Consider the following 26,372-nt stretch of genomic DNA (forward strand, 5'->3'; position numbering starts at 1 on the left):
ATAACACCAGTTAAAAATCGATTATATGAGGAAAATTTAGAAAGGAGAAAAAAAGAACATTTAACTGAAAGCAGAACATCAGACATAAAAGTTGCAACTGAGAATATTTAAAAAGTGGAAAAGCTTAGAATTAAAACCTGCCGCAATTTATCTGATCCTTGTACAACTGTTGAGATGACTACACCTCACTTGGCAATTTGAACTTATTAATCATACCGGTTATTTACTTTCTTCAGTAAGCAAATGTGAAAGCTATCCAGTTTTGTATGCTCAAGTTCAATATCTCAGGCACTTCCAAAAAGGTAATCATGAGAGAACAGAAATCAGTCACCTTTTTTTTGCTCTTTCCATTTTGAAATTCAAATTAGTGACTTCATATTGTGACAATCCAAAAACCTCAAATGAGCCTGATAACCAATGAAAGGCTCACAGCTGGGAGAATCGTTACCTTGTCAGTAATTCCTTTTATGATTAAGACCATCAGTTGAGCAGAAGCCATGTATCAGAACTTTCAATTCCGCAGTTTCTAAGCAACAACTTTTTTTTGGATGAACCGAAATTGAATTGAAACCGGTGAAGATCGATGTGAGCAGCACAGAGTGACACTGACATGAATTTCCACCGCAGTGACAGACTATCCACGGCTCAGGAAGATTTTCTGGATTCACTCGGGACCACAACATCATTAGAAAACTACGTCCTTATCGGATCTGCCAGGCTGATGAAAGGCAGTGCTCACCTGTGCACATTCACAGAAGCAGAAAAAGTCCAAGCAGGGAAAAATATGATAATAATTTCGCGAAACATTTGGCTTCACCTAAACACGTTTAATGACACGGATAAGCGAACACACTGTAACACACACAAAAATGCATTTAAAGGTGAATGTCTACACCTGCATTAATTGTATACATTTTCAATAAGACACATTCATTGAAATACTCCTTTTAACTACCATTAGAACTGGAAAAAGGTGCTTAGAGTGAATGATAGGAAACAGTATAGTGTCAGGCCAAAAGGCATTAAAAGTAACATCAACCAGCCAATAACACACTCTTCAAATTGAGGATGCAGGATACATCTCTGTGCAGCACTTTGAATGAGGAGACACAGGGAATACTTTCTTCTGCAGATGAGGGACATGAAGGGCATGAAAGGTCTGGCTATTTAAGGTGAGTGGTTGGACCTTCTCGTATTGCCCATTGCCGTCCGGTTAATTGAATTAAAATCGATGACAATCTTGCTGCATTTTGGCACAAACTGCCTGGAAAACATACAACAAAAATGGAAATAAGAAGGGAAGGGGGAGAGAGAGTGACAAAAAATTAGTCATCTTTGTTATTGTATTTTCTCATTTTCAGCCGGTTTCAATTCCTCCTCCAAATATAGATGAGGGACGTCTTTAAATTCACAACCTCTCACCTCGATGTCCTCCAGCATATCGGATCTGTGAAAGAACCAATTATGGAGCGACACGCTGGGGAACGAGAGGGAAGTCAGGACATGCAATCTCCCGGAATTAATCACCAGGGTCACACTGCCCAACATCAGTCAACAGCATTACACCCCACGCCAACCGGCAGCCTGGCTTGGGCGGCTCGGCAGACAGGATCGCCGACCCGCTACACTGCCACTCTGGCTTCAGATTAGTTGCTGTGTGCTGCTCGACTGGAAGGGGGCGGCAGAGCCTCCCCGCAGTTCTGAAGCTTTTGTCCCGTTTTAAATATGCGTTTACACACCTTCGTCCCAAACTTCCAGAGCTCATCACACTACTTTTTAGATCACTTGTAGCATTTCTCCTCGGACACATTTCCTTCAAGCTTTAGGCAGGTAACGAGGAGCTACGATGGGGAAATGGAGGCAAAACGGAGCCAACAGCTACATCGCATGAATACTGAAGACTCGTCACAGAGCATATGTGAAATCTATCTGCTGGATTCCTCTTCCGATGCTCTGAGTGAACTACATCAAGGCCGGACAATCAGTTTCAGATTTCTCAGTCTTGACAGAGCGAGGCAAAGCTCACTCCATCAAGGCAGTGAAAACATTCATTTTCCTGATCCGTTTTGCCTGAATTTTGATTCGCTTGATTTGTTAAACTGGTATGAATTTCAACACTGCCGTGTGTTTCTATGTCTGTACGGAGGTCTGGGATTATGCACTATATCAAAATTCCGTCATCTAAATATTTGGGCAAAAAAAAAAAATACACTAGCAGTTTATAACAGACACCTAAAAATACTCAGAGGACTGTCGAAGCTCTACCAAGATTGCTTCAATTTCTAGTTACGACTATTTCTCTTGCATTTGGGTCCCATCCTACATTATACTATAGGGTATAGTTCCAATGCCCAGTAGATAGTGCTGGAAATTCTGATATTGCAAAAGGTGCCCCAGAGCTACGATGTGATCTACCCCCGAGGCTTGGTAGACAGACATATAGGTGAAACTCAAGGTAAAAAAAAAATAATCAAATTTCATGCTAAAAAATGTTTATTGTCCCAGGCCCATGAATATCTGGCAAAATCTTGCTTTGTACATGAAATTCAGAACAGGGCATCTACAGTGTCCTCCACGACTACTGAGACAGCAAAATCTACTTTCTAAATTTTGTCACACACTCAAGCAGTTTCAGTTTTTGAATGAGAGATACAAAACAAGCGAAAAAAATGGGGCAGATTAAAATAAGCCAAGAACAGAACAGCCCCCTCATTTCTGGTCAGTTCTCTTTTAGCATCCAATCAGAAATTGGTGTCCAATCCCCCCATTTTAGGCGTGCAAACACGATATGACATCTGACTAACAAACGTTTCTTCAAAGTGTGCGTTTTTCTACTGCTTGTGTCAACAACAAAAAAAAAACCTACAGATGAATGGTTTTACTTTTAGGCATCACATCTGCCTTTGGAACCAGTTGGGATAAATAAACAGGATGACTAGGAAAGCATTTATGAAAGACAAGCAATTTGGATGCAAAAAGATACTGCCGATCAGAAATGAAAGTGAGAATCGAAGCACAGCAAAATCAAAACTTTGGAGGAAAAAAAAACAGCAGCTGGTGACAGAGTAACAATCAGACAAGGAACAAAAAAAAAAACCTTAACCTATTGTAACTGAAAACACCACTAACCCCCCAGAGAGCAAAAAGTTATCAATTGACTGCTTGCAGAAAAACCTTGAATGCAGAATTATAAAGACTTTGATCAGGTGTAAGAAGTCTTTCCAGCACAAAAAACACAGAAAAGTTGGTTTAAAATGTCTTAAAAGTAGAGTGTTCACTCAATAGTGTTTTGCAGTGATATTTTATTACCAAAAGAGCCAAATATTTACCATGCAAAAAAAGAGGGAAAATATAAAGGAAAACTAGCAACAATCCAACAGCAGCTAGGCATTAACTCATCTGCAAAAAAGTTAGAGGTGAAGTACAAGAATATCATTTAAATTTTAATCTGTTACTCCTTATTATGTAAAATAGGGGACTGAACACATAACATTGTATTATCTTTAATGTGTGAAGGGTACGCACCGAAAGAAGACATTAATCTTTACTCACTGCTTCAACACAAAGGATTAATATAAAACTTCAGATGTTGACTTATTACGCCACGAGAGGTTGTTTTAAAAAAGAGGCATGAAGAACATCAGTCAACATTTTGGCTAAGTGATATTAAAATAAAAAAGGTAAATCTAAAAATGTACTTTCCACCATAATGCAGAGGTTTGACCCCAAAAATGTTCCATTATGCACGATGTACCATAAAAACGGACAAACGGAGAGACATGAAATCGACACACATTTCCATAGTAACAATTATGACTGGGGCCAAGTTTTTAAACTTATGTGACACAACAAACACGCACCTACAGAAAGCCTAGAGTTACATATATTTCAATATTGTCTTGACTCGTAAATAAAAAGGAAGAAGTAAGTATTAACATAATTTTTGTATATACAGAATGTTGCTGGCTGTTATTTATGACTAATGGGGCAAACATTTTTTTTCTTATGCTTCATGTTATAGCAAAGACAAGGAACAGATTAAAAGTTAAGAAGAGCTTAAAGTTAACTTTCCAGTAGCCGATTCTTTCAAGCAGTCATTATATTATACATATTTATCACTGCATCAGGCAAAAACTAGGATTCCATTTCAATACACCCACTCCCCCTGGCCTGCCTTCACCCCAGCAGCACTAAATCGTGGGTAAAGAAAAATCCATTCATTTGCAGGGTGGGTGGTTCCCAAGACAGAACAAAAGAATCAATGGATGTGTGTGTGTATGTGCATTTACATATATGGGGCTCTGGCAGATGATAAGGAAGCAATTACACAGCCTGGTTACCCACCTGCATGTGACCCCCGCCATGTCAAAGAGGCGTCTCGAGGCAGTCATTTCAGGGTTATCATGGTACTTGTCTGATAAATAAATCACCTCCTTTATACCTGCAGGTAAACACAGAGGAACATCAGTTATGTTCCTGACAGCCTCGTAGGACACTATGAGCAGAGGACAAGACGTGAACAAGACAAAGTCATCACTGTAAGAGGGACAAAGAAAGCGAGAGACACGTAACGGGGACACACGGTCATTTTACGTCAGTTATTTCCCAGAAGGGATAAGAGAGCGACATTTGAGCTCATTAGGAGATGCAGAGGAACTGAGGAGCACCCATCTTCAGGGAGCAGGAAGGAGGTGAAGAAGGGCAGACGTTCGGCAGAAGGTCAAACAGCTGGACGCTCCTCCGCAGACGCAACCGTTGAGGACTAAAACCCGGCAGGCCGCTCAGAAGGTAAGCAACCTTCAGCAGACGAACTAATAATCACTAATGACCTCAATATTATGTTCCCAATACATCAAAAAAAATGAAAAAGAAGAAAAAGATACAAAATGCATCCCTGTCTGGACCAGTACGGTGGGAGCAAAATGTTTTTGATTCTTTCCCCCAAAACAGTGAATTCCCACAGTGTCATGAGAAAAGAATAATTTATTGGGTAAACATATGTAGACACATGTAGACGCTAAACAGCGACACATCAAAAGGAAGCCTTTTAAGTTCTCAGTGGTCTTAAGCGTAGAGGTTGCCTGTCGGTAGCCGTGCGGTGAGATGCCGCAAACAGGGAGCGAAACGCCACCTGCACCACCCACTCCATCCACTCCAAGGGCACCAGCCGTTATCGAACAGCATGAAGAGAAGTTGAGGGTGAAACTTAAAACTTGCCAGCGTGTGGTGCAGTGAATTGTTCAGGGCTGGGTTGCTAGGGGAAACGCGCTGTGATTTAGAGGGAGGACGGGGGAACCCAGGAGCAGGACTGAAAACTCACCTGAGCGTCAGAGCGGCCAGTGTGGGTAAGGGTTAGGTTCTGAAAGCACATTAACTATTTGTAAGATGCACACCTTACAAATGAATGTTCTGTCAGTACAAAAGAAAAAGCCCAGATTATATGTCATTTCTACATTCAGCTTAGCGTTTGACCCCCGTGAGTAAGTAATGAGGTGTGAAAAGCTAAACAGAGACCCATCTTATTGGCTCAAGATCAAGAGCATGTCCACAATAATTAAGCTCCAGTCATTATCAGTAACATTTTCTTTGACTGCTTTCTATGAAGCGTTGGTCTAATCGCTTATCTGGCCTTTAGATAATCATTATGGTGGGGGCGGCATAAATCTCACGGCCTGCATCAGTTCTTGGCATTATGATTGGTCATTTACACATACTTGCATCGCATAAATATTCTGAATATTCATTTTTGGCTGTCAGAAGCAGTAATCCAAGGCAATTCCAAGACGTTTTTTGAAGCGTTGACTAGGGGTGGTTCCAGGGTTGGGATTATGGATCTCGAGCATGTGTGGAGCTTGCATGTTCTCCGGAATACAGGCTTCCTCCAGCTACTCTAGTTTACTTCCACAGTCCAAAGACATGCAGTTAGGGTACCTGGCATCAGTGAACTGCCCATAGCTTATGACTGGATGCATGCATATGTCCTACAATTCACTGGCATCCGTTCCGGGCTGTACCCCGGCCTTGAGGCCTGTGCTGCATGGGATAAGCACTAGGTTTCCACACAAATGTGACCAGGATAACCAGACAGAAGATGGACGTATGAAGTAGTTTACATTTGGTCCCCACAATGTAATATAATCGTAATCCCCCCCAATCCCACACACACACAAACACACAAACGACCCCTACTGCTGGAGACTGTGCCCCCCACCGAGGCACCATGCCACTCCAATAAAGAATATAACATAAAAAAAGTCTGAGTTATTAGGCTGAATAAGCCATTAAATAATCCATTTTAAGTACCTTGAATGAATTAATTAGCAATTAGCACTACTAGATAGTCACACTTGGCTTTGGTTTTATAATTATTAGCTAGCTACAGATTTCATTTCAAAACCAGAAAAATCCTGTCTAAGTATTTAAATATCTTTCAGATGAACACAAAAATTATTTAATGTAACGTCTCAGAATGCTAAAATGTTAGCGTGTTCAAAGTCATTGCTTGTCACTGCCTGTTGTCTTACGAGCCGACCGGCTGACTAATTGGACATTGTGCAAAACGCTGAAAGCAGAGACCGGCGGCTCTTCAAACATCTCAATTCCGGCTGCTGGGGAACCATAAATTCTTAAAAAAAAAAAAAAAAATTCACGTCAAGGGAACACTGACAAATGACAAAACGAATAATAAAGCTTTTTGTAATTATAACTCGAGTACATTTCTACATGAACATACATCAATTAAGTACAGAAAATCAATAAACTCGTGCCTGGAAAAACAGTAAAAGCTTAATCTTAAAAAATAAATAAATAAAATGAGCAGGTGCATTTATGAATGCGGGGGGTGTGATATAATGAATGTCACTCCAAAGCTGTGCAGCGTCATACCGATGACTAATCTTTTTCAGCCGAGTATGAGCCTTCATCAAAACAGCAGGTAAACTGCACAAAACTATCTGTATCAAGCCGCTTCATAAGCTGTATTGCTACATTAATAATGGCAGGCAATTAATCGCAGAGCGCTGGCTTACCGAAACCCATTTTTTTCCATTAGGGTTCAAAAGCAAACACCAAATGGTAACGTGGAGAGCTCTGCAGAATGGTTGGGCGTCCCCCCTCCCAGGAGGCCTCCCGTCGGCCCGTACGGAGTGCGGAGGCATGGGTCTCCGATCTGTCTGTTCAGGAAGCCCGTGCGGCAGGCTGAACGGCGCCGATCACCGAACGAAGCGGGATGCGGCACCCGTAGCCCGAGCAGACCTGAAGGACAGAACCCGGCCCTTTCAACAGAGATGCACTTCCACTCAAGCAACCTCTTTAAACCACAGCGCCATGTTCGCACCATTTTGGTGTTTTCGCTCCTACTTTGTTCCCATTCTTCACCGTGATGATATCTTACAAAAAAAAAAAAACGTTTTCCACTGATCTTTGCTGATTAAATGGGAATGAACTGGGTGGCACTGGAGAAAAATATATATACATCTCAAATACATAGAGAAATTTAGTTTCTATTTTGCCAAAGGCAGGAGTGTTTTGTGTAAATAATGATATGCCTACAGTGCAAAGCCCATTGTGTAGGGTGAGCCTTTCCCCACAGCGTGTGGATGACAATGACAGGGGCACTATACTCTCCAAAAGGAACCTTAATAATGAACCACCGGGGATTCTTGACCGGATTTACATCTTTTTATTCTGCACTAAGGAAAACTCCCACTCTCTTCCCAAGAGTAGAAACGCTTCTGAACAGTTGGGGGGTGCAACAGCAGGGAAAAATTAAATAAAATAAATAAACGATAAATAAAATAAACAGAAAGGGCAAACTTCTGCAAAACAATGCCCACTGGGAAACTCTCAGACCAGCGGACGCCGTCGACGCAGAGCGTTTCAGAGGCAAAAACCGCCGCTTGTTCGGTTTCCCCTGGCCTGGGTGCTCGTGTCCACGTGCATAAGGTCACGGCGGAGAGCATTATCGGAGAGACAACGTGAGAAAGACGACTTGAGGATCCAAAGGGCGATGAAGGTAAACAAGGACAGCAGATTAGCTAATGGGTGTGTAAACAAAAAGGTGCCAAGAGCTGGGTGGGCGCAAAACATAAAACTGCACCAAAAAGACGTTAGATTACAAGTAAAGGCGACTGACCCATAATAAAATGACTTCGGAGAGCAATGGGTGTTTTTCACGCTCTTCATTCTCGCTCGCAAGCCTATAATTTCACATAAATTATTTTCCTGAATGGCAAGGCCCACCTCACCAAAAACAAAGCTGGCTCTCGCTACAGATGGAACTCCCGGTTCACAGAGGGTTTAGACGCTATGAGAGATTTATCATTTTCACCGTGCTAATTATTCCACAGCCTTTTCAAGGATAATGATTCGCTAAGTGATTGTGACAGGTTGTGATTATCAATCCCATCAACTCGAAATGAAATAAAGCCCAAAGACAGGGAAGCGAGCATTTAAATAACCGTGGCTGAAGAAGACTGTGGCGGCAATAGCCGAAAACAATTTAATCAGACAAGAACAAAAATAAAAAAATACAAGGTAGCGGTGCGGGTGGGAGGGGGCAATCTTTACATGGCAGGAACCAAGGATTGAATTTTCTTTAGCATCTCTAAGAAGAAAAAAATCTAGCAAACAAACATGCTGATAAATGATAACCTGATTCGTTAAGACGGTTTCAATTCAGAGCATAACCAGCTGAATAAATTATTTCACTAAAGAATGAAGAAAAAAAAATTGCTGAAAAATATTCTGACGTCCCTTGTAAAGCCGGCTCTGAATGGGTCATTATAAAGGACGGGGTATTACCGGGGTATTATTTCTCGCAAGGGACAGAGGCCAAACTGCCCTCTAATGCACACCGAATTTCCTCCGGGGGCCGGGCTGCACCAGGAGAGAAAATGTTAAGTTAAAACCTGAAAATATGGTCTGGGGGCACCCAAGTTCATTTCTCCGTTACCCATTCTTTTTGTTTTTTACCTTTCTATATAAATCATTAACTGGGTAATTTTCACTTGTGACAGGACCTGAGCAAACCTGCCCAAACATCCCTCAAAACTAAACTTTAGTATACCAATGAGACTTTTCCTAACAATAAATCTAGCAAAGACACATTGCAAAAAAAATTAATAAAATATATATATATATATATAATGTAGCGCTAATAATTCACATGATTTGATGATGTTACAACAAATGTATATTAAACACACCTCATACATTAATAAAAACACATCCAAAAAACATTTTTTTTTTTTTTTAAAAAAAGCAATACAAAGCAGTTATTTATGAAATACAAAACAAGGGAAACATCTATATAAATATTTAAGACCTAATAAAAAGTTCACTACCTTTTGTTTTTGGGACAATTTTAATGCTTCTTGGAACCTTATCATACAAGTAAAGCCTGTAGCCCATATTGAGGTGATGGAGGTATCAATCTCTCTTAAATTGTGTTTTCTATACTCCAAACTTCCTATAAAAGGTACCATGATATTTAGATCTCATTGGATGGTCCATGGAAGGTATTTTCCTTCAACTGGTGTTGAGGAAACTACTGAATTTGTTTAGCACAGCAGTATGTATGGAGTCATTGTCATCCAGGAATATGAGAACATAATGGGGGAAGAGGGTTTGCGGCACATCTTATCCTGGGAAACGGCCTAAAATGCCTTGGCTGTACAGCCATACAAAGCAGTAATTGGACCTAATGATTTCCACAAGATGGCTGCCGTGAACAGCAGGCGCTGTGAGCTATAAGCATCCTTTGCCTTTTTCCAGATGTATAACCATCCGGGTGAAGGGCGTTTTAGTGAAAGAGCAGGCCAAACTAGTGAAAGAGCAGGCCTATACTATAGAGAGAAAGAGAAAGAAAGAGAGAAAGAGAGAGAGAAAGAGAGAAAGAGAGAGAGAAAGAGAGAAAGAAAGAGAGAAAGAAAGAGAGAAAGAGAGAAAGAAAGAACCGTGTTCAGGGGTCCATGACTCGTGGTCATGGGTCCTTGTGCATTGGCCTCCGATACAAGTGGCTTCCAGACAGCAGCTCTGGCCCCTATTTCAGCTTTGTGAATCTCACAACATAGGCTTTTGTCGGAATGGGTCACAGAGGTGCCGATTCAGTTCTGTGGTTATTTCCAAGGTCTATCCCTGCTGCTGAGCTTCAACTTGCAACCTGCGTTCCCCATGCTGATGCAGTTTGTCCATGTTTGGTGTATACTGCCATGGTGCTTTTCCTCTGCCACCAGGAACCCTTTGGCATTTTGTCTACTATGCCTTAACATATGCAGCTGCATATGCAACTGTCCATCCATCCACTTGTCCTATGCAGGGTCGCGGGGGTCCGGACCTTATCCCGGAAGCTATGGATAACCCAGGATGGCACGGCAACCCACCGCGGACCACACACATACCAGACCCACACACATTAACACTTATTTATCTGGTAACTCCAATTCACCTTAGGATGTTACTGGACTGGGGGGGCTGCAGATCCCAGAGGAAACCCAAGACTCAAACACCGGCCCCAGAGCAGCAAGGCAACTGCTAACCTAATTTTAAGTGCGAAATTCAGTTACCGCAAAGCAGAAATCCTTTTTCATGTGGCGTTTCTGTTATTTTATCTCCTCCCTCCCCGTGTGCGTGTGTGTGTGTGTTCTATATATATATATATATAAAAACTTAAGCAACACCATATGCAGGGTTATTTAATTTGGTGGGCTCTCTTTATGACACTCACAAAGCGATCCACTTTTCCCATACTGTCTAGCCACATATTTCACATCTGAATTCTGTTTAATGAATAGCCGGAAAACATGGTTTTCTGATTTACCAATTTTAAACCGGCTGTCGTGAGCCTACAAAATATGTTTTTATGACACAAAAAAAAAACCCCAACACCAAAACACAGATTCCCCTGAATCACATTTACTTTACACTTATTCAGTATGTTTGGGGTGCTGAAGAGATAACTAATTCCAACTTCCACTGGATCTGCGGAGTTTGAGAAACCAAGTTGCTCTAACAAACCACTCTGGCGGGCTTCTTACAGCCTTAAAGCCTCAGTATTGGCTGGGGAATTAAATCTAATGACCTGGATAATCTGGAAAAATTGCGCCATTGATTTGAATAAACAAGGTCCACAGGTGACCGTTTCTACTGAAAAAGCTCTAGACTGTAAATATGGAGGCTCACAGCGTCCCACCACCACAGTCCTGCACTCAGAGGCCACAGAAACACTCTCAGAAACGCACTTGTGGTTCACGGTGAAGCCCATCGGTTTCCATTCCATCACTCCCAGAGGAGAAGGGCGAAAACAAGCCTTAAACTTTATTAATTCAGCACCAAGACATTCTTCCTTAAACTTCATAGAATGGGGTTAAATATGTACAGGGATAAAACATTATATATATAATAAAAAAATCGTTCGGCCACATACCTGCCCAGTGTGGGGTGAGCCATAATTTTCAAAAACATGCACTTTGTTTGTTGCGTCTGGTGAGCATACAAGACGCCTTTATAATGGACACATGCCGGTGGATTCAAGGGGGGGTGCTGCACTGACAAACTGCTTCCTAATGAAGGGAGTGCCCTCACGGAGCTCCAGCCCCCACAGCATGGAGAGGAAAAGCTGAACAACTTCTCCTGTGAAAAGGGGGGGGGGGACACTTCAGCCCTATCTCATCACGCGGCTTCCGGAGGCTTCCAGACAATGGGCTTTGATTCCAGCTGCAAGGGCTCGCAGGAGCAGGCAGGAAAAATAAATACCCCTGTCTTTTTACATCACAGCTTTAAAGCAAATTCAATTTCCATCCCCGCATCCATCTTCCATAAGCGCTTATCCAGGTTTGCGGTGAAGCCTGGAGCCAATCCCAGGAGGCACAGGCAAAGCACCCTGGACAGGATGCAGATTATAATTTTTAATTTAATAAAAAAAAAAAAAGTGCTTTGGGGGACCATTCCTTTGACTCTGTGGGCCACTGACACCATGGGAGCTGTTTATTTCACAGCGACCCCCCTTTCATGTGATCTGTGCGGAGGTAAACGCGGTGCCCCGCGACAGCACAGGCACACTGACGCCAATTAGATGCATCTTGCATGGCCTGCATTGTCGGCAACCTGTCGAGGAACATTACCCAGAGCAAACAACATCCCGAGAGTCGTCAGACAAAGCAATTAAATTTGTGTTTTGAAGTAACGCGGCGCCAAGAACGTCACATGGTGGGGTGGGGGGGGGGAGGGGCTTTGAAGGCACATGAGATGTAGCACAACGGGGGGGGGGGGCTGGGGGTGGCACCTCACCTGCCTGGATGATGAGCTTAGCACATTCGTTGCAGGGAAACAGGGCCACGTACATGGTGCAGCCCTTGACATCGTAGGAGTTCTTGTTCATGATGGCGTTCAGCTCAGCGTGGCACACTGTCGGAGCACACGGAGGTACTCGGTTAGCGCTGGAGAATCTTTCACAGAAAACCAACGAAAATGCATCCGACACCGGGACGGGTGTCGGCTAAATGGAGCGACGGCTGACTGCCAACGCCTAGAACCTATTATCCAGTTGAAAAGGGGCTCCGACAATATTTACAAGACCAAATACCGGTTTCTGCTTTTGGGGCATGTCATTACTTGCTGATCGACGGGTGAGTTTTGGGACACGTTATCCTTGCTAACAATGAGGGGCGATCTAACAGAAAAATCAAGCTTCGAAAAACAGCAGCTGGACAGGACAGAGTACCAGCGAGAGAACAAATCAGAAGAGCTATGACAAAACACTACTAGGGCTGTGATGATTAGTCGACAATGACAACTATGGAAAAACCCACTGATGTTTGCTGACAGGATGCAATACACTACAGAAAGCATAGGGGGCAGCGTCACACGTCTCCTCGTACAATAAAGGAAATCGTTCATCATGCAGATAGAACTGTAAACAACGACAGCGGAGGGGAGAAACAAAGCAGCATATCGGATACGGCGTTTCTCAGCAGTACGTTGATGAATAAACATTTAACGTTTCTCATTAACGTCGGGAAATACTCATTAGATAATTATAATCAAATTAGTATATTAAGCAAAGAAATAGGCAATAGTCTCAACATCTCCTTAACAGATGCAGCAATACAATATGGAAAACACATCCTATCTGTAACGCCTCACCAATGTAAAGCAAAGAAAGTCATTCGTTTAAAACAATGCTCCATTCCAGAAAAACAACCCCCGTTAAAGCAATTCCCAATTAATTCCAGTATGTGGACAATTCATCATCTAAATAATGGCTGAAGCATTGCCAGGGCTTGTTTTAATATATATATATATTAATTCTGTGTGATTTTACATTTCTCTCTGACAGCAGGTGTTTTCAGCATCATGCCACAAAGAACAACCATTCTGACGCTGTGAGCAGGTGCCCAAAACTGCCCTCAATTACAATCAGGAACCAACTACATTTGAGAGGCCTGTATTAAAGAGACCAACAAGACAGACCTCCAGAAAAAGGGAGATGCTAACCAAGGTAACCAGCTATCCAGAAGTCCAGGAACGTGCATTTTCCCGGCTACAATCGTTGCTAAACGGCGCAGAGCTCCCAGGATTTCTCTGCCTGAAAGGTGAACTTCCCTTGACCTAGAAGCTGAGCACAGCTGCCACTGTGTGGTTAGCAGCCTCTGGATAATCGGCCCACACTTTGGGTGGAGTGGCGGTTAACCGCCGGTGACGTGGGTATCGCCGGCACATCTGCTCAGTGCTGGTGCCGGACAGGCCTTCATTAGCGAGTCACAAGAATTTGTGAACTCGCCGACCTTGTGACCCCATCCATGCCGCTGACTTTTCCAGTACAAGCAGCCCCTCGCATAAGGGAAGTGAACCACCAAAGTGCAGATGCATGCTTCCTAAGGCCCATCCAAGTCTCCGGCTGTCTGAGCATTACAGGGAAAAAAAATAAATAAAACCGCTAGCCGATCATTATGGGTCGGCTGCCTGATTCCAAGAAATGCCGTCATTAACTTTTAAATGTGCATGAATCAATTACATTAAATGTTTTGCATTTAGTTAATCCGAAACCAGCGACCAGAAACTGAAGAGTATCCAAAACCGGAGCATTCCCTGTTCCGGAGGAAAATGTTTTCAGCATTCAGTAGCAAATCAGTGCCGTCTGGTTAAAATTGATATCCACTTCAAGCCATTCAAACCATGTTGCTATTTATCTACCCGCTTCTACTGACAGCAAAGAGATACAGCTATACGTGGAAAAGTAATAGGAAAGGACATGAAAATAATGACAACAATTTGAGAACGTCAAGCATCTCGGCGTACTGCATATTCTGTGGGACGCGACAGAGGATTGTCAGAACGGCGAACAAAAGAGCGATGAGATCCAGCTGGGAAAACATTCATACAAGTCTGCTTCACGAAGTGGACTGAAACATACTGGTCACATACTGAACAGTGTCAATTTTTTTTTTGGCAGACATGCATTTTTATATAATTAGAACGACCGGTTCAAGCAGCTGTCGTACACCACCGTGCACATGGCTGTCTGTGAGCAAACTGTCATGAAAGCATCACAATGAAAGGGGAGTTCAGCTCCTGACAAAGCAAGCCGTAAGCTTTAGGGAACAGCGCCCTCTGCAGGACTAAAATATATCGGGGTCCAGGAAGACACCCTTATAGTTTAAAAGGAAAGTCACCGTAGGGGTACTTGGTGTTCAGCTTGTCAGAGGCTTCACGGCTCCAGGGGAGCAGGTCGTCACTGCACCCATTGGGCATCCCGTTGTACCCAATCCCCACTATCTTGTTCTCTTGACTCACAATGCAGGCGCCGACCTAAAAAGCAAGTAGATTTTTAAAGCCATGTGCATCTCAAGGTTATTATCTGCATAAAAAGTGATTTAGCACTAGGAGTTATTGACTGTATAATGCTTTGAGGAGTTATTAAAATATCCACCCATGCATGCACCCATCCATCCATGTAAGAAATACATGACAGACATTTCTCAAAGGGAGGGTACAGGCTTATGCAAAAATGAAATCTACAACGACTTTGTGGGAAAAACACTGCGCAACCTTACATGGCATCAACTAAAGCTGCCACATCCGCGCAACGCAGCTGACTAATATCGCAAGGAATGCAGTACAAATACCGAATAATAATAATAATAATAATAATAATAATAATAATAGATACTTTATCGATCCCCCTGGGTAAATTCTCTTTACTCCTCCCCCAACTTGCTCTCTGCAGGAGAGGGTAAGCTGGCCGCAAAGGACGGCCACCCGTAGCGACGTCAAGGCTTGACCATCTTCATTGCAAGCACCAACCTAAAAGTGACTTAATTTACTCCAGGGCCGATATGTTATGGAGAAACTAAAGGGGAAGGCACTTATGTTCATGTTAATAAGTTATGTAAGCAGGTTATGAGGTGGATAGCTGACCTAAAGAGCATAGAAGGATGCTCACTATGCAGAAGATAGTAAAGGGTTTTACCCCCTCATGCTACCATGACTGGCGAACATCAACAGGCCTCAAAATGCCCAAATATGTGCGTGTTTTCTTAGGGTGGCACTGACTGATCTATAGTGTACAGTGAGAGCTAAATTAAATGAGCAGGTGCAGTGAGACTATCGAACAACACGAAACAAAAGCAGCCTCTAAAAACGTCCTCAAAAGGTTAAGATAAAAATACGCGGCCTTTGTGTTTTTCTGCAAAATCATGTTCTGCCGCTGCTGATTTCATGCAAGGTTCACGTCGGGTTTTGCCAACACAAAGGCACACCGTTGTGAATCTGACTGCAAAGAGGGGCTCACGGTGGCTGAAAGAGGAGATGTGCTATTTTAGAGAAATATATCACAGTCAGGATGGGGGGGGGAGAAAGACATCTTTCTTTTAAAAAAAATAATAGCTTGTATCTCTTGTTCAGTTTGCTGATTTCTTCAACAAGGTCATGGACTCTCGAGGAGAAACGGCGCGGTGAATAGCAACAAGCCCGACCACCTACTGTGATGCATAAACAATCGAGCTTCACAGCAACTTGAGAGAAGATACCATTTCCCATCGTCAAAAGGGAGACGCATTTCGTTTCACCCGCACTAGTTTTAGCTGAAGCCAACAGTCCCCCCCCCCCCCTTTTGTTTTGGTTGGCACCTTGAATGCAACAAACCATGAAGCCCAGGCCACACAATCCGTTAACAACCTTGTACTTGCCGGTCGTCTGCCGAAAAACTCTCTTATCTGGTCTCTGCCTCCACAGCTGTGCCTAGTGACATACGGACAGGTGTCGGAGAGAATGCAGTGCTGCGATAGGACACGGCTGAGGGGAATATGGATACCCTACGGCTGCTGATGCCTTTACCCATTCGACCCCCCCCACATCTTTGCTACTCAATTCAGATGGTACGGGAAGAAAGTGAACAACCTCCAATTGTCATAAAATGGAGTCTTTCACCACGTGCTACTCAGAGACCTGGTCTAATGTGGTCTAGCACATTAAATTATTCCGATAAAAATTGCATTTTTCTGGAAAACGGTTCAAATGCATAAACGGCTGGGAAGATGATCGACTGAGTTGTGTTTGCATGCATTATAAGTGTCACCCTATTCAGTTAGTGTGCTTCTCTTACAGTGACCATACCATTTTTCTTCTCAGCCTTGAGAGAAACAGTTGTCAAGACAAGGTGCTCGATTCACTAATTACATTTAAAAACGCAGTCTTCAGAACGCTTCATTAAATACAAACTGTGTGCGGGACACAGTTCCCCACTTGGTTTCTTGTTGTTCCCCTCATTACTTCGCCAAATCTCTGCCTGCCAGCAAAGCCCAAACAGCAGCCAGTGATTTATTAGCTGTGCAATGCAGGATTGAGTGACTTGATGCAAGCGTGTCAACCAGGTTAATATTTAATGGCAGAACTGATATTAAAAAGGGAGCCAGCAGGCAACTCACAGGGCGGTAGGAGAAGTGGGGGGCCCAGATCGATCAAGGGGGGGTACCTGTGAGCTTGGATCCTTGCTTCTTTGAGCTGACAGGAAGGCAACCGCCATAAAATATTCAGGCCACTCCAGGTAGTCCTCCCTCTTCATACAGAGAGGCTGGGTCTCAGCCCTGTGAGAAACAAGAGGCATGTTAACAAAGCTGAGAGGGGAGCAGGCCGGCCCTTTTCAGGAACCGCAACAGTGCAGCTCTGTTTCACTGCAGGGCCCGATCCAACTCTGTTTGTCAGCCTGCAATAATAATAACTACAACAACAACAACAACCTCCCAGAATGCAACCTGAGAAGCACCCAGAAATGACTGCAACTTTGTTAAAATATTTCCGATAGCTTTCGAAACTTCAAGCACATCATACGGAAATATACACCAATCAGCCATAACATTAAAACCACTAACAAGTGAAGCAAACAACATTATCTCGTTACAGTGGCAACTGTCAAGGGTGCCATTATATATTGGGCAAGAGAACAGTCCTGAATTTCATATGCTGGAAGCAGGAGAAAATGTGCCACTGCAGAGATCTGTTTGACGCTGACAAGGACCAAACTGCGCTGTCTGGATGACTGGGTCAGAACATCTACATAGGGTTGTTTCCAGTTTGGAGTGGTCAGGACCTAGCAACAGTGGTTCAAGGAAGGGCAACTGGGGAACCCACAAGGGGGTCACGGGCACCCAAAGGACACTGATGCACATGGGCTAGCCCCACTGGTCCGATCCCACAAGAATGCTACTGTAGCACAAACTGCTGAAAAACGTTTATGCTGGTTATGATATAAAAGGTGTTGGAACACGCACTGCATCGCAGTTTGCTGCATAGTCGCAGACTAGTCAGAGTGCACATGCTGACCCCATTCCACTGCCGAAAGCATCTACAATAGGTACATGAGCATCAGAACTGGACCATGGAACAATGGAAGAAGGTGGCCTGGCCTGATAAGGTCACATTTTCTGTTACATCATGTGGACGGCCAGATGTGTGCGTCATTTACCCGGGAAGATGATGAAACCAGGATGCACTATGGGAAGACGGCAAGCTGGCAGAGGCAGTGCGATACTCTGGGCGATGTTCTGTTGGGAAACCTCAGGTCCTGACATTCATGTGGAAGTTACTTTAACATGTACCGCCTACCAAAACAGTGTCGCGGACCAAGTGCATCTCATCATGGCATCGGCATTCCCCGACGAAAGTGACCTCTTTCAGCAGAATATTGCACCCTGCCACGCTGCAAACATTTTTCAGTGATGGTTTGAAGAACGTGAGAAGGAAAGATTCCCCTGATCTCAATCTGATCGAGCATCTGTACGATGTGTTGGGCAAACAAGTCCGATCCATGGAGGCCCCAGTTCACAACTTACAGGGCTTAGACAGATACCACAAGACACCTTCATTCCAGAGGCCACGTCTCAACAAGTCAGAGCTATTTTAGTGGCACAAGAAGGATGATCAGTATAAGTACTGAAATAGGCCTAATATTTCTACTGAAGTCCTTCTGTTGGCTATAACAACAATGTTGTCCAGGCATCAGTTTTATCATCTTGTTCGAGCCAATTCTCTCTGCAGGCATTAGAATTTGTGTATGAGGCCTGTTTGGGTAAACAAGACTGAATGAAAGGCCACACAGGTACACTGGGGGTTCATCTAGCAACAAAACACAGGTTCATGCATATAACCTTTAATTTTCAAGTTGGAGTTGTTGAGAGGAACGCACTTAGATCCCATACGTGTTAAAATCATCCTTGACACACTGTGTCAGATCAATGTTACAACTGAACCCAACTAATGGCACATGCTTTTGAAAAGAAGCATACAGTAAAAGCAAGAATAAAAGGATAAATATCAAGGCTCCATATTTACTTGCTAATATATAGACAAGGGCGACCCCCCCCCCCCCCCCAAGTAACTGCCATGATTAATTTTTAAGATGCGCATAACACAGACATATTAATATTTTGCATGCATGCATATTTTAGTACAAGAACACACTGTACAATATATTTCATACAAAATCTCACGAGTCGCCCCCATTTCTAGAAAACAAAAAAGACTGTCACCACAGCAACAGTTAAGCTTGTAACGAAGCAGAGAAATAACCAATATCATCAGCTCTTCTTAAGTTATTATTGTTAACGAATGCTGAAGTAAAATCAACAACATCGGTTTTTGAGCTGCCTACTAGCCATGCCACGAGATCAAGGATCTCAACATGCGGCTCAGAAGAACTGGATGTCAACGTGAAATTAAATGGTCATTCGTGGTCCGTATGTGTGTGTTTGTGCATCAGATGATGTAATTCCCACACCTTTCATGTTTGCTTATATGCTGCGTCAAAAGGTGCCATAGAAAGAAAATCTGACTTTACCTCGGCATAGTTGAAAAAGGAGACTTCAGGACATGGAAATGACATTCCGGGAATTTCAAACACTGTTGTTCCCTCTTTCAAATATAATTCCTGAATATGTAAAAGTAGGAAGTGAAATGCGGTTTCAAAATTCCCAGACTGTTACATGACAGATTTAAATGTAAAATGCGCCAGCCCCACTTTCAAGTGCAACGGACATGTGCATTCAGATTTCAACAGTCGCGCAGATATTGCGAAGAATGAAGTGGAGAACAGTAAAATAGGCGAGATGCATAGATTTGGTGGAGCTCGAGGAGGTGATGAAATGTCGGCAGTTTTCACACCCTTCCCAGGGAATTCGACTGTCAACAGGCTTGGTTACGCCAGGGGTATGTTCTCGAAAAGCTCCCGATGGAAACCTACACAGTTTGTACCGTTCAGTTGCATAGTATGCATATGCTAGCAACTATGCTTTTAGGAAAACGTACCCCAGTTTATCAGGGGGGTAGAAAACTACATTACGAAATCTGTGATACTGACGTCGACAAATGGATTCTGCACTTCCCGTAGACTACTTTGAGTTAGCTAAATCTAAATTGATACTACAGCAAAAAAGATATATATATATAAAATAAATAAAATGAAAGCAGAAGCAAATTCATTACAAACAACACATTTACAAGCTGCTCAGCTTGCTGTTTGAAGTTCTTGATAAAACTTGCATGAAGCTAACATCGGGCATCATTTGTTGTGTGAGATTAAAAATATCTTCAGTGTTCTTACAATGCTGAACAAAGTTATGATTATGCTAACATTGTGCCTAAGCTCAAGTGGGACTATTACAGTTATATGCTGCAATTTGTTCCAGGAAACATCAAATGACAAAACTCACAGCTCAGAAGCATTCACCTCAGAGCAAATGGCTGTTTGTCAACATCTGATTCCTCCACTGATACAGGCTCAAACATATATGGTTGGATGCCTGAACACTCCATGTTTCACCTCACCTATCGTGATCTATGCTGGTGCTGTTGCGAGCCATCACAGTGTCTCACTGTAAACCAGCCAATCATGAACATATTAATAAGCACTCCAAATAAGGGAAAACAGCACGTTTCGTTCTAGGGCCAAATTATAAGGATGTAAAATGGGCCTGTAAAACCACTTCTGGACATTTTTTGAGAATACTAAGCTCACATACCTTCTATGTCGACACCCGAGAACAATGTAGAAAAAAAGCAGTAATAAATGCACTCTATGGTTTCATTTAACGTGCATATTTTCTTGTGCAGCCCAACATCCATTGCAACCTTGGCCCACAGCCATCAAAACTTTGAGTATCCTCACCCCAAATGATCAGCAGTTAATGCAGTCTATGATAAGTGTATCAAATTTACAAAACTGTGTATGCCCCGGCAAATTTAAACCGTGTTTGACAGAGATTAGATTAAAAATAGGCATGCAACAAGCCAGACACAAATATGAAAGTACAGTGAGGAACCATCTAGAGTCCAACGCAAACTCTAATCAGAGTGTGTCGTCCATGAAGGGCTGGACATCCCAACTTCAGAATGCTAATATATAGACATTCCAACCTCAGCTTAAGGAAAAAAACCCAACTAATTCAATTAAAGAGACAAATTAAGTTGCCACCAGAAATGTGTGTATAAGGGGTCGAGAGAAGGATTTACAGTGTTAAAGATTTTCCATTATTCATAATACATTGTGTGCTGTTTTTCATTTGAGGGCTTCATTCTTTGAAAACCTAAAACTAAAATTCAAGCTATATCATGAAGCCAGTCAAAAACTCTTAAAACTAATCCGAAAAGAAAACCGAAAAAGTATAAAGTGCTTTTTTAAAATGGAACTAGAATTACCTTGGAACTGATAAGTCTGATCATGATCAGCAGATAAATTTGGCAGGATTTTCACAATACAAACCATGCCCAGAACAGTAAACAGTTATTGTCAATCTCTACAGATCTTTGCCAGTAGTGCCAATATAAAAATCATCCTATTGTCATCAACCACTAATTTTAATCAGTCCGGAGAGTTATTCTGCATCACTCCTTAAGATACCCAGGCTCCCACTACAGCGCCCTCCAAAGTACCATTAATATGTACAGAACCAAGCCGTTACCCAAGGAAACATTTTCATCATATACAAAACATAAGCAAGAGACCACTTAAGAAAAAGCTTCTTCGACACAAGTCATTTACAATTCTGGAGTATTTCAATAAAGGGTCTACAACTGAACGTATTATAATGATAAATGTTATAACCGAACTGTCCGAGTACAACTTTTTTAAAGTAGTAAAAAAAAATCTTCCTTTCTCGTCATACAATGCCTAAAGCTTGCAACTAAACATTTCCATCCCCGAGGATCAAGACGCACAGTTTGATTAATTTAATGATAGTACGTAAACAAACAGCAACAAAACATCGTAACATCGCGCGTGCTGCTTAAGCTCGTACGGAAACGAAAGCACCAGTTCCGGTGCAGAATCTTAAAACACTGCTGTGCACTGGTATATCATATTAAAAGAATATGCAAAAGTTTCGACGCTACGTATAACACGCTGTATGTGTTATAGCATGTCGAATAACTTAAAAAATTACTTAACCATATATAACACAAAATAACAGTTACCCATGTGGTGATCTCTGTAAAGATGCATCGTCAAACCCTTCATTGCTCATGGTATCAAATCTCTCTCTCACTCTTTTTTACAAAAAGCAAACTAAATATTCTGTCTATAGGAATTAATTGTCACTGTCTTATTCGCAACATGCGCAGGCACATTACTATTGTGCGATCTTACGTCATTCTCCCACACGGCCTACGCGAAAGTAAAGGTTGCCAGTTGCAACTTTATATCACAATCAATCATATCAATTCCCCACTAAAATAAATATAATGGATCCTAACAAAACGCAAACTTTAAAAAACAAACAAATAGACTGATAAAATAATAAATTACCAATTAGACGATTAACAAAGTATTCTTTTGGTATTAACTTGGCTTTACCTCCACCTTGAAGATTATATCTGGCAACCCAAGTTTTTCCGCGTTTATATTGCGGAAGTAAATACAAGTCCAAAAGTTTAAGGCTGATCGATACGTATTTATTTCCGCTGCCTCTAAAATGGCATTAACTTGGAAAATTATTTGCGCCCATTAAACCATATCATTTCAATTAACATTCTCTTGATATTAAATACAATATCTCCAGTAAATTACCCGTATTATATTGTGAGATATGAGCTTTTTTCATTTAAGTAAAAATGTCAGTTTTTTTCAGTAAAAAAGCTTGATAAAGTCACTTTAAAAACAATCTAAATTCATATAATTACATTAAGTATCCCAGTAAATTAAGTACTCTGCGCATACGTCTATTATCATATTGTTACTTGGACTGTAGGCTATTTTAATTTATGGTGGAGTGGATTCCTATGTGTAAACTATAAGCTAACATAAACTGATAGAACAAACGCATTGTTCGACGAGTTTTTAAACAGTAACTAAAATGTTCATCATATTAATTATTTACCCTTTTGAATATTGCATTAAACATTTTATATATTAATGCTTTGTGAAAGTTATTTCACTGTTACTGAATGTATCCTCCGGTTATTCACTTCTTTATGTAAAAATATATATCTTGTTGGACTTAAATCGTCATTTTATTTCCATATCATTGAACAGTTACATTTCTAAAACATTTTCGTAATTCTACGTCTTAAAAATAGTTATTTCAGTTTTCAGTAGCACACAATAGCATTTTTAAATATGGTCAATATCACTAACTGAGCCAAAGTGAGACTGTTCTTTAGTCTTCTTCAGGTTGTTTGATTGCTCACTGAGTGGCTTGTGGATAAAAGTCCTCCCCCAGTTACGTGTGTGTTTTTCTCCTGCAGTCTAAAAGCACGCCGGTTAATGTTGAGTGGTGTCTCTAAATTGCCCATGCTGTGTCGATATGTGCACGTGCTCTGTGATGGACTGGAATGCCATCTGGAATATAGCCTTTGCCTACGCTGCCTGAGACCGGCTCCACAACCTTGGCCAGTGTAAACAGAACATAAATGGACAACTATGCACAAAATTCTGGAGTGGGACTGGGGCTCATATTAACCAGTTTGAAAACAACAATTATCACTACCCATTGATTCTCAGTCCTGGGTGAATTATTGTTGGAAAATAGTAACTGAATTCTCTCCAGAAAAAAATCATAATATTATAAAGGAGCACTGTAATTATTTTACTGTGGGGACATAGTGGAGTTAAACAACTGTTTACAAAGAACCTGAGTGCCTCTTATTCTGAAGACACTCCTTTGCTTTTCTTTTTAGTTTCTTTTTTTTAATTCTGAGTTGAATGGAAATTGGGAGATTAGTAATGAAATACGATTTTCTATTATACTTGCATTGTGTTTACTTGACTGAACAGTTCAAGAAAACAGAAACAGCAGAACAGCCGCAGAAAAAATTATACTTTCAGGTGGACAGACTACAGGGCGGAGCCTAAATCTCTTGTCCACTCAGTATCTGCTTGATGGGGCTCCATGATTATTTTTCTTAGCTTTAAGTATTTGCTGAAATGCAGCAGAGAGCCAGAAGGTTTCTGGTTCAAGTCTGGGAATGGGATGAAGTTCATCTCCATGGCTAATCAATTTTCCGAGATACCATATACAGTGGCAAATTTATGTGTTGCTTTGAATAAAAGTGGTCCAGTAGCGTATTAAATGAGTAACAAGCTCATTTAGCAAGGGATATTTGCTTGAATAAGATACACCAGAGCTTATCTTTTAACCCCTGCCCTTAATTCCCATGATTGATGGTCATGCACTATAGCACAAAAATAGTCCCACAGAGCAAAAAGTGAATTAATATTTAGTTGATCTTCCCTTCAGGCAATGGTTCTGGATGTAATTATTCTTGTGTGCACATAACATACAGTATTACATATTTCAGCACGCTGGTCACTTTGGATTTCTGTACTCCCTGTTTTATCTGCTGAAACAAGATCATATTACAGCCACAAAAGTAGAAAATTATTCAGATTTTAGAATCTTTATCTATAGTTCTCTCTTAAATTATGATATATAATAAATAAAAATAATCAGTAGAATACAAGGAAAATGATTATCCTCGACATCAAACCCTGTAGTAGAATCCATAATCACTCCAAACTGTCATGCCCGGCTCGTCGGCTCCTCCTGTGTGCCACGCCCCCTGCCTACCCACGTGTGTTTCCCGGATTGTACCCAGCTGTGTCCGTTTGCTTTCAATCAGTCTTGTGCATTTAAGTCCTGGTCTCCCCAGTTTTCCTTGTCTGTCATTGATGTCAGTCGACGTTCGTGCCCTCGTCTGTGAGAATAAACCCCCGTTTTCCCGCATACTGTTGCCTGCCTGCTCCTTCCGCACGATCGCCGCTCTCTGCTCGCGATCGTTGCCGTCACACGTGACACAAACCTGTACTGGATAAATGGTACAGAATATGTATAGATATTTACTCATTAATTTTTATGTTATTTGAAGCACGATCCATAGAATTTACTCATCTCTATGGATTTGGTTAGCGAGCAATGATGCGGAGATGGGAGGGCAATGATGCAGAGTGATGATTGACTGTTCATGCCATTTACATCCAATGAAGGCACTAGAATTTCTTTCTTTTTTAGTTGTTGGTTGAAATTAGGCAGCTAATCATTCCAATTAATGGGCCGAGGGTATCAGACCCTGTTGTATTTATGTATGGAACAGAGACATCCATCCATTTTCCAAACCGCTTATCCTACTGGGTCGCGGGGAGTCCGGAGCTTATCCCAGAAGCAATGGGCACGAGGCGCCAGCCCATCGCAGGGCACACTCACACACCATTCACTGACACTCGCCTATGGGCAATTTTAGCAACTCCAGTTAGCCTCAGCATGTTTTGGACTGTGGGGGGAAACCGGAGTAGGAAGGATTTGATTCCGGAGTAGGAAGAACCAGAGGAAACCACACGACGACATGGGGAGAACATGCAAACTCCACACACATGTAACCCAGGCGGAGACTCAAATCCGGGTCCAAGACGTGTGAGGCAACAATGCTAACCACTGCACCACCATGTGGCCCCCGGAACAGAGATATCACAGATATAAAATTGGATCTGCGATAGACTCATTCTTAAAGTAACAGTAACAAACAAAGATAATGGGTCTGTGGTTCTGTAACTCAGAATGATCATGAAATCAACAGATTTAATGTGTATATTCTTAAGCTAAAGCTCAACAAAATCTCACAAACACTCCACTCATTGCAGGGATACAGGGATTCAGGAACATTCCCTTAAGCAGCTCCGCTTAATCCTTCTCCCTCCCAGCTGCATTCCTCTAGAAAATCCAATCAGTTTTATTAGGGTCAGCTGGGTTTCATTAATGGGCGTTTCTAAAGCGGTGATCGATGGCCATGGAAACGTGAAATCGGCCGAGCCCTGCCCCATGCCTCCACTCCGCTTCCTGCTGGCTCGCAGTGGGAACAGCTGTGATGGAAATGTTTGGGTGCTAAGCTAATTGTTCTGGGTGCTTCAGCACCACTCTTGGTATCTTGGTAATAGGCATCTTCAAGTACATCATTATTTGCTTCACATACAGAGAGGAGGTCAAGGTCTTTTAACGTTCCCTTTCCATTCAAAAGGAGTCTGAGTGTAAGCTTCCTTTAAATTCCGAGAAGAATTCCAATTGAGAGGAACTTGTAATGGTTACAAAAAAAAATCTGACTACACCTTTTTCAAGTAAACGAAACTTAGTTGTATAACTTAACTAAATGTATACTATCCATCCATCCATCCATTTTCTGAAACTGCTTGTCCTTTTCAAGGTCATGGGGGTCTGGAGCCTATCCCGGAGGCTATGAATGCAAGACAGGGAACAACCCAGGATGGGGTACCAAAAATTATAGAACACTAAATGTAGATGATTGAAATGTTATTTTAAAAGAAAGAACTGCTGCTGTTGACAACTTATACATAATTAAAATAATTTTAAAGAGTGCAGACACTAAGCATCACTGGG

General features: G+C 42.0%; 1 protein-coding gene across 5 annotated transcripts; it reads right to left on the bottom strand.

Moving 5' to 3' along the window:
- Nucleotides 1-812: 812 nt before the first annotated feature.
- On the bottom strand, nucleotides 813-22,364 carry dctd (dCMP deaminase). Of its 5 annotated transcripts, none has more exons than XM_048971436.1 (6): nucleotides 22,343-22,364; nucleotides 16,973-17,084; nucleotides 14,673-14,808; nucleotides 12,289-12,405; nucleotides 4,345-4,441; nucleotides 813-1,264 (listed from the first exon to the last, which is right to left on the bottom strand). In XM_048971436.1, the coding sequence occupies exons 2-6, from the start codon at nucleotides 17,060-17,062 to the stop codon at nucleotides 1,168-1,170; spliced, it is 537 nt and encodes a 178-aa protein (XP_048827393.1). In that variant the 5' UTR covers nucleotides 17,063-17,084; nucleotides 22,343-22,364; the 3' UTR covers nucleotides 813-1,167. The 5 variants fall into 5 exon arrangements, 3 of the variants coding, with proteins under 3 accessions (XP_048827393.1, XP_048827392.1, XP_048827391.1); XM_048971435.1 differs by lacking the exon at nucleotides 22,343-22,364 and adding an exon at nucleotides 22,295-22,316; XM_048971434.1 differs by lacking the exon at nucleotides 22,343-22,364 and adding an exon at nucleotides 21,964-22,164.
- Between the last annotated feature and the right edge of the window lie 4,008 nt (nucleotides 22,365-26,372).

The sequence above is a fragment of the Brienomyrus brachyistius genome, chromosome 12 (assembly GCF_023856365.1).
Source record: "Brienomyrus brachyistius isolate T26 chromosome 12, BBRACH_0.4, whole genome shotgun sequence".
Lineage (NCBI taxonomy): Eukaryota > Metazoa > Chordata > Actinopteri > Osteoglossiformes > Mormyridae > Brienomyrus > Brienomyrus brachyistius.

Coding starts and splice junctions, on each gene's coding strand:
- dctd (XM_048971434.1), bottom strand. CDS start 22,013: ATGAGCAATGAAGGGTTTGACGATGCATCTTTACAGAGATCACCACAT. Junction 14,809..16,972: donor GCAAGGATCCAAGCTCACAG/GTACCCCCCCTT, acceptor CTTGCTTTTTAG/GTCGGCGCCTGCATTGTGAG. Junction 4,442..12,288: donor TAAGCTCATCATCCAGGCAG/GTGAGGTGCCAC, acceptor GTTTACCTGCAG/GTATAAAGGAGGTGATTTAT.